General features: G+C 39.6%; 1 protein-coding gene across 1 annotated transcript in view; it reads right to left on the reverse strand.

Annotated features, from left to right (window-relative positions):
• Window positions 1–68: 68 nt before the first annotated feature.
• LOC112947016 (COMM domain-containing protein 5-like) overlaps window positions 69–13,933 on the reverse strand; it is a 14,182-nt gene continuing 317 nt past the window's right edge. The window contains exons 2-8 of the mRNA XM_026039022.1: window positions 13,816–13,915; window positions 11,589–11,749; window positions 10,445–10,473; window positions 7,095–7,145; window positions 3,604–3,696; window positions 1,770–1,845; window positions 69–394 (exon numbers count right to left, since the gene is read on the reverse strand). Coding sequence (XP_025894807.1) covers window positions 293–394; window positions 1,770–1,845; window positions 3,604–3,696; window positions 7,095–7,145; window positions 10,445–10,473; window positions 11,589–11,749; window positions 13,816–13,915 — 612 coding nt within the window. The 3' untranslated portion in view covers window positions 69–292. The remainder of the gene's footprint in view (window positions 395–1,769; window positions 1,846–3,603; window positions 3,697–7,094; window positions 7,146–10,444; window positions 10,474–11,588; window positions 11,750–13,815; window positions 13,916–13,933) is intronic.

Raw genomic sequence — 13,933 nt, forward strand, 5'->3', positions numbered from 1 at the left:
GAAGAAATGGCTCTTACATCTATTAAGATAGTTACTTAAAAAATGTTTTGATGAATCATGCAAGAATGTTCACAAACAGGATTATACTTTTTAATCAATATATTTGTTTTTCCAAAGTCATAAGAAAAGAGTTGGCGCTTTTAACACTTGATTTCAAAAAAAAAATATTTACAGCAGACATCATAAATGCTACAGTGCAATTCAGACTGGCACCACMGTGCTGTATTTTGTTTTGCCATTCACAAACCTTGCTGAAAGTTTCAAATCTGTAAGCTCCCAATTTGGAAATGTTTCAGTCCTGGATCTTCAATATGCTTCTTTTTTCCAAATCATTCATTTCCTTCAGTATAAGGGCAACGTTGTATCTCAGTTCTTGAAACTTTGCAACAGGCACCTGAAATAGAAGAYTCATTTTAGAAAATAAAGTTGTTGGAAACTGGTTAACCTGTGCCTGTGGACAGGGAACATGCCACAGCATCAGCCTGTTCTCTCTCAAAAGAAATATKTTTTAGACTTTAGACTTGAAGTAAATTAAATCCAGTTAATTCAACCAAACCATCTCTGCCACTGAGACGGAAAACGAGAATGGAAGAAAAGTAGCTATATATTTATATACATGCAGTTAGGGACATAGCCTGGCTGGCATGGTCTGGTTTATGGTTGGACTTGATGATCTYGAAGATCTTTTCCAACCACAATGATTCTATGAATTCTATCAATACTGACACTATTCCTTGTCAACTGTAAAATCAAATCCYCTCACTTCAACAGGCCACAATTTTGAAAGCGCCTTAAAAGCAGTTATGGGACATGCTCATTTTACAGGAGAAAATGGAAGCAGTCAGAATACTAGAGTAAAAGTTATAGCAACATGCTATAGATTTCATGTAGACACAAAGTGAAAGAGATTCAGCTTACAGAAGTGGATCAGCTGTACGTTTACTTTTTTTTTTTTTTACATTAAAGGAACAAATGGCAATGGAAAAAAACTGCCAAATTCCTCTTACACCAAGGTCAGAATTTTCAAACAAGTGAAACTAAAGAAATAGCACAATTTCCCCCTGTGACTTTTCAGCCCACAACCTTTCAGTGCTTCTTCCAGACTACTACAAATATCTGAAGCCAAAAATCTTTAAAGACTCCAAACGTAATATGCCTGTTGTGCACGGAACTCCAGCATGCACCACCAGGTTATTTATAGAACAAATTGCATTCCTTCTTAAAGGTTAAAAATATGGATGAGTTTATGCCATTTTCTGGCAAACCACTATATAGAGCGTCATAAATCCTCACACTAATTCTGAGGTAAAAAGCACGGAGGATTTTTTTCTTGTAGCAGAAAGGTCTATATTGAGAAAAAAGAATAAAACTACCTCTGCCACAGGAGAGAATGTTGTCAGGAGTGAGGTTTGGTAGTGCATCACATATTATATAAACTGCTCTGGAATCAAATACCATTATCAGGTCTGAAAGTTAAACTGGATAGCAAAAAACCTAAAATTTTATCAAAGCAGATATTGTGGAACAATGATTAATATTGTTCTAACAAAGGAAGTTTCAAMAAACAAGCCTAGAAACAAGATATAAAATTATTTTGGGTGGCATTTGGTGATATATCATGTGACTACACTGAACTTGGAGGATTCCAAAGCAAACCAACCAGTGATAATGCATTGTTTACAAAAGCTTTATCATTTTATATAGTAATTCATCTTCCTAAAAAGAACATCAACTAGTTTCCTTTTATTTATTACTGCAATCAGACTTACTTCAAAGCGATGAGCTGTCCCATCTGAAAGCTTCATCAGCATTAAAATGGATGGTTGAAGTGCACGGGCCAAGGAACTGAAATTAGTTACATTATTAGTATTGCAACAACATATATTAACAGTGTGATTAGTACAGCATTATGCATTAACAGTTTAAGATGCTCATGTGGGCTTTACCCAGAACATATGAAAAATTCAAATTATATGGTCATGTATCTGGCTAAATAGGAAACTCAGGAACACAGAAGTCCTGTCCAATCTACATCATTAACAAGACTAAAAAAGAATCTTTCTTGTTTAATAATTGCAAGCATAAGAATATTTTCATTTTAGATAAAACAATTTAGTGGAACTGTCACAGGAATGAGAATGGACCAAGCACGACTAGAAAAACACGGTATGCTATTTTCCACGCAGTTTATCCTGTTGCATTAACCCTTCCCATCCCTTCATGCTCTCAACTGCCATCTTAGCTGGAAAACAAAGCTCTTCCAGACTACATCCTAAATTTGTGCATTGCTCTTATTTGATGACCCAAAGAAGGGAAATGAGTCATTCTTGTGCAGCTTCCGTCAATGGACACTGCTGAAGCCTGCTCAGGTACAGAAAGGCACTGGAGCCAGAAGCTCTGCTGCTCCTCAGAGGCTGCTGCTCCATGATAAACAAGAACTCCCAGAGGGAGGTTGGTTGGAAAGGAGTATAAGGGGAAGGGAAATAGAAAAGGAAAATGCACTGTTCCCCTGTTGTTTGGAAAGTGAATCATAGCATTTGCTTGCAGGCATTGTGCCAGAGGATGTTTTTCTGGACATTTTGCTCTCTTATAGGTAGAGATTTTTCTCATGTGTTTTTTTATAGCACTGCTCATCTGTGAGTCAGCTGAGCTTGTAGCTTTTGGCCATCACGATTTTCACTTGGGAGCTTTTTGCTTGGTTTCAGACAGACTATTCCCAAATTACAATGGGTGTCTCAGCCACAACAGTGATGAAAAGGCACCTTCTCCAGCTATTCAGGATGCCCTAAGTAGTCACACACACTAACAATAATTTAAGCAACTGAGAGATACTGGATCATCTTCCAATTTCTTTCATTCTGGTCATTCTTGGTTAGACGCAGATATAGACCAGGAACTACACAGATAACAGGCTTCTATTTATGGCTGTAGCCAGAGATCCACCTCCTAGCTGCCTCTGCTGTGGCAGATGGCAAAAAACTGCAGGGACAGACAGGATCATCACAAAGGCCTTTTCTCCTGTTCTGTGAAAGAAACTAGGAGGCAGATCAGTAGCCAACTACATGGGCGCTGTTCAAGTCTTTAATGCAGTGCCTGTAGCAGACTAACGGGTGATAAAGTCATTTTAGTTGACACATGTACCACATGCAAATRCTAGCCTACTGAAAAAGCTGAACAGATGATATCCTTCCCTCCACGAATCCATTTGGACTGGCTGAGGCTCAGTCCATCTAATTGCTTCCATCATCACTAAGGGCTGCTTGAGTTGTATCAGCCCATCAAGTTTTAAACTGCTGAAAGAGGGACTCAGTTTGAGTGAAATGCTCTAGCAGAGGCTTTAGAGATCAAAACAAACATGCAGCATAAAAATGTATCATTAGGAGAAGCAGAGAACAACCAGCTGGCAGATATGTGCAACAACAGTAGCACCCTTCTGTACACAGACTTCCACATGGTTTCAAAATTTTCCTGTGTTTTACCTTACCCGTAACTTTGCATGCAAAACCCCAATAGCAAGATGTATTTTAACACTGTTAACATTTTAAGCAGTACAAGTCAGTTTAACCTTGAAAAAGTCTTTTCTGTGGTTGTTCCTTTCTTTACCTTGTGGATATAGCCACATCCACTCTCCACTTGAAGTCCTGGACACTTGGCAGCCTACTTCGTGTCAGAGCTGTGCCTTCGAAAACAGGACGTCTAACAAGAAAATCAGAAATGGAAAGTTTAATTCCAAATTCCTAAAAATAATAAAAAACCCCACACACATCCTATAGAGAAAATAAGATTCTTCACAAACTTGGATGGAACCAACTTCTCTTCTACATATAACTTCATTTATAGAAGCTTAAATGGGTGGAGRTTTTGTATATTTAGGATGTTTGTGCTCAAATTACCTGCATTTCCTACACTCAACTACGGTCTCTGTTTAAAAAAAAGGCTACTGTGCAATTCTGGGAAACAGAGGTCACTAGAGTTTAGTAAGAATCATCATGGTGCCTGGCATATCTATTATTCCACTTACAATTAAACTAGGATAGAATAGAAAGGAGATTTGGAATGCAACCCAGCACAAACAGCAGGAAGAAGCAAGCAGGAACAAAAGACAGATGACTAAAGTGAAAAAATTCGAATAAGCTCACGATGCGCCTTCAGCAGAAAGTACTAGGCTAGCAGCAAAGATTAACATGAGATGGGAGCATACAATATAATGAGAAACATATAGTGAAAAGTTACCTCGTGGTTCTTGATAAATCTAACATACTTTACAAATCTAGTTCCTTATGCAAACGTTCATTCCAACCCCAGCAAAACCATTAAGATTTTTGTCTGGTCTAACATATAAGCCAAGACTTTTATTTATTACTTATACTGCAGCAAGAATCAGGCTCATCAAGGCTCAGTTTACTTCTATTAGCAAATGCAGTTGACAGTGATTAAACTTCAGATGCTTGACAGTCTTTAAAATTTTAATAGCATCTTAAGCTCCTGGCAAGTAAACAAGCCAAATCTATACAAAGACATTGCAGCCATCCATTTTTAGGTATACATACAAAAATATCTTCAGAACGAGGTCACTCTTCTGGTCTATTAGGGAGCTAGTCTGGACTTTGTGTTACTTACCATACAGATAGACAGGGATGGACTTTCTTAAAGCATCCTCTGTCTCTGGAGGTTATTTACGGTGCATTTCAAAGCTACTCCAGTTAAGGGCAGGATGAGAAATGGTTCATCCTTTATCCATGGTGCTGGCCATAATCTAATTACAGACTTTACATCAGAGAGGATTCTTCTCTGAACAAATCAAGAGCTGTAGGAATGATAGTCTAACATGCCTACTTAGGATCTTGTGTGCAAGTTAGCTGGTGCTTTCAGAAAATGCCAGAAAGATTAATGATTTGATAAAGAACATAGCACTGACAGGCTGCAATACCCTCGCATGCAATAAAGGGAAGAATTTATCCTTTTCTTCTTTGCAGCGGGACGGGGTGCCTTAAATGACACGCATTCCTAGTAGTAAGGCAACGGAACAAGCAGAGAAAATAGATCAGCTCATTCTTGCTCACTGTCAACTGCTGGATAGGAAGTAGGTCACCACAGCTGGGTGCAACCATGAGAAGCAGGAGCCCAGACTTATCATTAGCAGGATTAAGCATTAAGAAGAGGCCTTTCCCTCGGCAGAGAGTTGCTGCCAGGGTATTGCTCAACCCAGGGACTGCCTCAAATAGCCACAGTGCTGCCGCTTCCTTCAGTCATGGTAACTGCCATCAGCAGCATAAGGTCTGTTCAGTTCAGCACTAGCATCTTGGGGGAAGGAATAAAGAGAACAGAAAATTATTACAGTTATGAGTAGTGGTAAAAGTCAATGCCTGGGCACAGATGGAGTTTCCAAATTCTGTTAAGTTGTGGAATTCCTGTGGCCAAACTGCAAGGCTTTAGAGTTCTGGTCAGGATGACACCTCAATACCATTCCTTCAGACAATGTCAAAGCTTTTTCACCTTAGTTTCAGCTTCTCTCAGCAGTTTCTCAGCTTGGAGAGGCTTGCAACTGGAACTGCAAGAATTCTATAAGGATGACTATGTATCGTGGTCAGCATATGACAAGCTATATGGGCAAAAGACTCAACAGGTCTCGCACCCAAAACTAATGGAATATAACTATATTTGCTAAATGCTTGTTGCCAACAGGCACACAACACTGTCAGCACATATTGCAGAATGCAGGACTTGAGTAAGGCTACATGGATCGTTTAGAGATGATCCAAATTATACTGGGAGAAGGATGATGCACAGGCAGACAAGAACAAAAATCCACATGCCAAAAGATGCAACAGAAAAACAACTGAAAATGAAATACTGGAAAATCTGGTGCAACAATCGACTTCATCAGATCAAAATTGAAGACGAMTTCTGAATGCTGCCCTTCACACCTGACAAGATGCACCTAGCAGGGCACTGAGCCAGGAGAATTATAAACTGGCATGTCAAACAGTCAAATAATACACAAAACTCCTTTCTATGGTAGAAATTAAAGCTATAGCAGTAAAAGCTAAGTATATTAAAAGCCTTGAAACTGACCTTTCTAGGTTTTCTATCTCATACTAAATTTTTGATCAGATGCTAATACTTCCCTTATCGCATATATTTACAACTCAACAAGCATATATATGATTCAGCATTACATTTAAGATCATAAAAGCAGATCTGTCTGGAAGTCAACTGAGATGCTCTTCTCTTAAAGCACAGAGCAAGATTACACTAGATAATCACAGCTTTTGAAATGAGAAAAAGCTATATTTTCCAGCATCGTGATTTCACAGTAGAAAACAGACAATCATGCATGCTTCAAGTGACATCTAAATTTATCTTTTCTCCACTGCAAACAATATTTCACATTGCAACTATGAATTTTGCATTCTTAACACCTGTAATTCAAATAGAAGGGTAAAGAGATGAGATGGCTACATTTATTTTTGTTACAAGAATGATTAGCTTTAAGCCAAGATCCTAACCAAAGAAATTAAACATATTTTTCATTCTGGTAGTATCATTCTATCCTTGTGAGGGTAACCAAAATACAATGGCTATAATATTAGGACATGCAGAACATCCAGAGCAGTTCTAGGCTGGTGATGCTATATGCTGAGTAACCTCAGCTCTCAAGAAAGTCTTGCATATGCAAAAAGATCAAGCAATTTCCAGATAAGGAAGATAAATATCTGAACAGAGAACTATGCAGAAAAAAACGTATCCTTAGAAGGGGCACAAGAGAGGCTGTTAAAGAAGCTCTCCATGACTACACCCTTGTGAGCTACTGGGGTATTTGTAAATGAATTTGTAAATGAATTCCAGCTAACACAGTACTTCATATTGCTTAGGTATCATCAGGTCACCTAGTGTGTGTTCTCAAGTGAATGGTACCTTCACACTTGATGATTAAATGCAACCTGGCCTTCACTTTAAGTTGAATCAAATTTATGGACCAAGTTTGGCTCTCACTTGAGAATTTTGCCCTTCCTTCAGTAAGTTGAGTTTTGCTAGCAAAGGTCTGCACGACACTGCTGGCTGCACATTACATGAAACATGAAAATACTAACCTGTTACCAAAGACTACACTGGAAAAGTCCGCGATGAAATCTTCTGGTATCCTTAAAGAAAAGGTCAACAATACAAAACAGTTAAGTATGTTAAGTCTAACAGTTAAGTCTTAGCTGCAAGAACTACTATAGAATGCAAAAAGTGGCATCATTTTCCAWTTTTCCTCGCTTAAAATTGCCATCAGTTCTTAAGTAACCATTTCAGTATTGATTTGGTCTAGGCACTGTTCTGCTCAGAATGGCTCTAATAACTCTTTCTATATCAAGAACCTTTAGAACTCTTTTTCTTACACACCTAGGACAAGCTTTTTGTTAAAGCATACAGATAATATGGCAGAAGTGTTTCTGAAGAAGTCAATATTGCCTGGATCTTCTCTCTGTAAACTCAAAATAAATTTTATTGGTGGCTCTATGAGAAGTGAGCCAGCAGTGCATGCTTTCAAAAATCTCAGCCCACACATTTTATTTCTCCTTTGAAGTACAATGAAAAGAGGACAGAATGAATTGCTCCCCAGAAGTGAAGCCAGAGACTCTTGTGTAGCTAAGTGTGCTTACAAAAAAGTCATACCTAACATGGCGAGAACAAGCATAAATTGAATTGGAACCATGAACTAAGGGTTGGTTTAACAAACCATGCACTTCTTGCCACTCCACTCCTTTACTATTCCTCTGATATTGTGACTGCCTTATAAACAAGCTGTTGTTGATTTTCAGGTCAATATATCAGGCTGTGAACTGCACAGGCTGCAGAGTAAACAACATCCATTCCACTGTCTTTGCCACAGGGACAGCAGCCTCCTGTAGGGAAGCAGGCTGGACAAGTGGGAAAAGTAACCACTTCAGTCACCACTGCTAAATCCAGCACTCATCATGAATCAGTGCCCAGAGACATTACTCACCCTTGCCTTGAGAAACACAGCAGTGTATCAAAGAAAATCCAAGCAAACAAGGAAGTGACCTGTCCTAAAAGACTTAGTGTCTAATGGTGGGAGAAAAAACAACTCATCAACTCACATAATGGAAAGAGGAAACAGTAGTTATCAGACCTTGAATTTTTTAGTAGGAATGGAATTAAAACAAGAACAGAAATAAAATTTTAATAGAATTAAAAATAGAAATAAAAAGGAGAAAATAAAAGGTTTAATTTGAAARACTGCTACCATTCCTGCTGCATGCTGTATGCTTGAAGATGTTGTGATATGGGATGGCAACTCAGGGAAACCAAAGGTACTGATCTAACTAAAGAGAAGTGGACACATCTCCCAGCTTCTTTCTCCACTAGAATTAGAGACCAAGACAAGTTATATCACCAGGACACAGAGAATGGCAAGACTTTGTATGGATGGAATAAGGCAGGCCAATCTTTAGCTTCACTGAACAGAACAGAATGCAGAAGAGGTAAAAACAAGTAACATGGCTCAGATTTCAATCCTCTTACAGTGAAATGACAAAGTAGTAGCACTTTAACTTAAAATACAGAATGGCTGCCCAAACACTGGTTTGGTCCAAACACTAGTCATGCCAACAAGCTGCTCTTCAACCAATTCCAGATGTTCTTTTTGCACAGGACCTACATCACAGGATGACTTCCAGGAGTCACTGAAAAAGGGTAAGTGTCTGAATATTAGTAGGCGCTTTAAAAAGGAGTAGGTATTTTATTTCCAAATCTAAGTTCATGAGGAAATACAGGAAATGATATGTCCCATAAGAGCCAAAGAGGAGGAAATTACAGAAGTCTCAGCTTGAGAGCTTCAAGCCACAGCTTGAGATCAAAATAAGCTATTTACTCTTCTACAAGTTTAACCACAGAGTGCAGACAGTGCTACTCGTAAGGAAAAACAAAACAAAAAATAAGAAAACACTGTCAGAGATGAAAGTTAGAGAGGGTCCAAATAACTTCTGAAAATCAAGTGGATGTGCCAAAAATGAGCAGCAAATAGAACATACAAGTGTGCGAACTGCTGAGGCACACAAACACCTGAACTACTGCGCTCCATGCAGTCATGTTAACCAGAGCAAGGTGTGCATATTACTGCAGTCAAGTTCTGCTGGTAGTAATCTAGGCTATAATCTAGGTTACGTCTATAAAGAGATCATCCAGAAACAGCACCTTCATATTGACATGAATAATCTATTAAAGGGAGAGAAAACAAATAGAACTACAGGAGACTGAAACATGAAATGCGGTCAGATGACAAGGACAGAGGCCTGGGAGTCTGTATTTTTGGATACAGCCATTGTCCCCAGCCAGCCCTTTCATGGCTTGTGATACTTCTGTTTATCAGCTTGCTCCACTGTTCAGCAGTGGGTGGAGAAAGAGGGCAAAACAACCTACACACACAACTCCTACGGGGTCAAGAGAAATTCATCAGTTTTACTGACCCTGTTTAACCTGGGTGCAAACTCCGTCACGTGCCACAGGAAGCAACTCGAGATTCAGCTCACAAGGCAAAGGCCAAACTCCAGCACTGAGCTCCAGACAAAATTGTCCCAACAAGGCACCTTTCAACAGGGGCCTCAGCTACATCTGCCATCTCTAAATCTGACCCTTTCATCTGCCTAAAGTTGCTTGGGACTTTGCAGAGTAGAGGCTGAGAAAGCCAATTTGCAGACAAACATGAAAACAAAGATTAAAAAAAGAATCAATTAGAGATTTCTATTAACCTGCACCTACTCATTAGTAATCAGAACACTGAGAATATCAGCAAATTAACAAGTTTCTCTACAGAGCAAAACATCAATTGCTCTTCTTATTCCCTCCTGTTATTACCAAATGTGAAAATAAGGGTAAAAAAATAGAGATTGTTTGTAACTGATGCCTAWCTTTTAGGACATTAACTTCTATTCAGAGATGCTGTGAATAGACAAATCAGATTTTTACTAAGCCTGTGTAACAATCATTATGCTTTGTTGGCTAATTAACACAAGAGATCATTGCTGAACAATGCAGTAGGATTTCACTAGTGTTATATTATTGGCCTTTCAAAGAGAGAAAAAAGGCAGTTTCTTAGCTTCTGAAAAGTTATTGTCATCTTAAACATGCTAGAAAATATTGCACAGGACCAGGTGGCGGTGGCAGAGAGGTCAGTCACATTTGCATTAACCTACATTGTGGGCTAAATTAGAGCAATCTCCTGAGCATGTAAACTTCAGTGCTCCTGTTCAGTGCCAAACCAAGTCTTATACATCACCTGTTCTCCCCTTCCCCAGCTTCAAATTACATTTGGTTAGAGATATACTATGGGCTATTTACATGCCATTTGTATAGCAAGCTTGTTGTGCAAAAAGAATTTGGAAAAGTAGTTGCATAAAAAATACAAAAACAAACAAATGAAAATGAACAGGCTTACTTGAGCTCCTTCAGGTCTTCTTTAAAAACCTAAAAAGACAATGAAAGTATTTTTTTTAAAATGAGTCATAGTCTCATTTAAAGAGACATAAACATAATTTCTTAAAAAGTGAATTAAGTATGGTTACTTGTTTGGTATTTCTCCCCAAAACTTCTAGCATTAAGCAGGGGTAGGTTTGAAATTACAGGTTATATGTTGAGAAGAATTTCTAGAAGCTAAGTCCTAAATCTTAGTAGCAATTAATTTTAAAACTAATGTCCCTGCCAATTCTTTTATATAGCTATCTGTAACTCATTTTTCTTTTAGAGTAATTATGYGGCCTTATTCTTACACATACTTTGCAGTAACTTGTGTAAGCCACAAGAGCAGAAAGGAAGCTGCAGAAGATAAGGTCTTCTCAAAGACCTTATCCTATCTTCTCAAAGTCCTTATCCAAGACTTGCCCTATGTCTACTGCAACAKGGGAGCTTTTCCATTATGCCTAAGTAAATATGAAAATCTTAAGCAAGGGAAAGCAGTATCTTAAGAAGCTCATAAGTGGTTTCCCTGAATAAAAGTAAAATTTTAAAAGTGTAATGCAACACATCATAAAAAAAAGCCATAAAGAAGAAATCTGTGTTGAAAGCATAGCAGCTGTATCTACATTCACTCATACAGAATATGAATACCATAATCACAAATATCGCTTTCTCCCAATTCCCACCATATTGTTCTGCTTGTAAGACCGACCTTCCTTCCTCTATGAAGAAAATCTGAGGAAAAACAAACAAGTGTAGGAAACTAATCGTAAAATAGTGGTAGGTGTGACACAAAGTAGTAGAGAGTTGAGACCACAGAAATAACATTTTTCAATCATTTCTTTGGGGGTTAATTGAAGAATGAAAACAAAAACACATAGTAAGCAAGATCCTAAAACAGTAAAAGATAAGAAACTGCTTTCCCACAGAGGAAATACTCTTCTGACAAGTTCACTGTAAATCTATGCAACATAAAAAGTAATAATCTCTGGATTTGTAAGTTTCCTTCACCTACTTTAATTTGGAGTAACAAAGCTCCCCACCCCCTTTGCAAATAGGGTTTAAATGGTAACTCGTGACTGACGTAACTTCAGCTTATCAAGGCCCTGAGTATTCCCAGAACTTACTTCTTGCTTCAAAGTTGATAAGGGGAGTCTCAAAGCTTCTCGGAGAAGGGTGTACATGCCAGAAATGAGGAAAGCAAGCTGCTCTTCGGAGAGATTAGAGCTTTCGGCAATCTGTTTAACAGATTCTTTGCAGTCTTTTCCTTCCAACGCATTCACAGCAACTGTAAATAAGAAACCAATACAAGATTCTTTTATAATAAGGGCGACTTAAATACTATGAACATTGGCACAAATATGTCTATAACTTTAATTGACCTACTGGATTGATAATTTTCCTGACATGAAACTGTCATTCCAGGTCTCTAAACACCTAATCATTTACCAAAGGTCAGTCTCATAATACTTTTCCAGGAGAATTTAAACAAATTATGCTTTTGCATTGTAAAATTGACAATGTTTCCCCTATGAAATTTTGTTCCAGTTGGACAAAAGAAGAAAAACAAAGTTTTCCATCACTCGCTAGTTTAAATTTAACCTTGTATCAACAAACTTGCTGACATCAGAAGTCTGCTTGCAACTTAATTACTTTCTGATACACAGAATAAGAAAGTACTGAGACAATAAACAATTCAAGGCTTTTCTTTAATGCTTCACATATTAAATTTACATTGCAACGTCAGCAGTGACTAAATATTAAATGAGCAAGGAAGCAAAACTGATTGAGTTCAAGCAGCTTCCACAACTGCTGATAGGACAAGCTTTTGCAGGAAGTGACTGTTAAGCCACAGAGCTTATATCAGACACTAYTAACTGGGCTGGTTTTAATCTCAAACTGCAGCATTCAGTTATTCTTTCTTTCCTAAACACACTGGGTTATGTAATTGTGGTTGATGCAGCCTGATCCGTGCAAGTGGATGGCTGGAGTCACAGAAAGCCCCTCTGGGGAGAAAGGATCCCACAGGACCCCCCTGCAGCATCACGGACTTAGGGCATTCACCTGCAATGCAACAGATTTACTGCTACAAACAAAATATAATAAGTTCAAAATACCCAGCAAGCCTTTGTGAAAGCAAAGGCCAAGAGACAGCCTTTAAGGTTAAAAAAAAAAAAAAAAAAAAGTCTGAATTGAACTGCCTTCCTTTTGTATTAGATGTGTTCCAGTGACTATTACCTTTGGTTTCTGGATTAGCTTTCTTCCTCATTCAAGTTTTTAAGTGCACATAAAATTCATCATTCATATGCTGGCTGAATTCACCTGACATGACCTGCAGGGCAAATTTGACACGAATTTTCTAGAAGGTGCAAGATGTTAGTACTAAACTTTCCAGGTCATCTGGAAAAGGCTCCATCTTAAGTCCAAGCAATTGCCTTTGAGAAGAGAAGAAAGGCTCAGTTTACTGAAAAGGCCAAACACAGATTAGTGCTGAGGTCTGTCAGATCATTCCAGATTTTCTGAGCACGAAACAGGTTAATATCTACTTAAACACTACTTTCATCTGTCTCCGCAAAGAACAGCATTTTGCTTACATTTTTTAATCAGGTAGTTTTAATAACAGAATCTGCTGTGCTTTCCCTAACAACTGACCCCATGAACTGCCYGAGAAATCTACATCATCTTATTTTTCTGTTCCATTATCTAACTTTTATTATCCCAGAATACAAGATTTAGGAAAAAAACAGAACACTCTGTAAACCTTAGGGAACTTAAAACTCCATTAAAATCCAGTCAGGTCTTCAACAGCAACCAGTCCTTCAAAGGAAAAGCCGACACGTCCTGCAAGCWGTTTACCACAGCCCCAGAGGAGCAGAGGACACCTGCGGTCGTCYTGTAGCTCCGCTCATCCTGGAAGCGGTTCCCACTGGCTCCACGGGCCACGTTCACTCGCTCCGGCTTCAGCAACGGGGGAAGGAGCTTCCCGTGTGTGGGAGAGGCCGCTCGCTCCCCCTGCGGCTCGCGGCGCTTACTGCACGCGGAGCTCCGGCGACAATTTGCAGCGAAATCGAATCCACGTGAGGCTCAGGAGATGACCAGACTTCCTGGCCTTAATATCTGGTTTTTCCATCTCCGTTCCCTCCGCGCTAAACCGCAAATTCCGGTTCTTCGCGTGTATTTAGCCCTGCCCCAAATACCCCGGGCTGGAGGTTTCCTACTTGGAAGCTCCGTACGCGAGGAGCGCGGGCGGCCGCGCTGCCCCCCGAGCCCCGTGCGGAGCCGCGGGCGGGCTCGGCGCGCCGGGGCTGCGGGCTCCGCCGCCGCAGAGGGCCCGGCCCCGCGCGCGGCTCCTACCTTTGAGGAGCCGCCGGAAGGTCTCCCTGTCCACGTCCCGCGCGGCCCGCGCCATGGCCTCCACCTCGGCGGGCACGCGCGCCCCCAGGAAGCCGCCGCCCTCGCCGGGCCCGTAGGC

Source organism: Nothoprocta perdicaria, unplaced genomic scaffold, assembly GCF_003342845.1.
Source record: "Nothoprocta perdicaria isolate Ctin4 unplaced genomic scaffold, notPer1 scaffold_22, whole genome shotgun sequence".
In the NCBI taxonomy this organism is placed as follows: domain Eukaryota; kingdom Metazoa; phylum Chordata; class Aves; order Tinamiformes; family Tinamidae; genus Nothoprocta; species Nothoprocta perdicaria.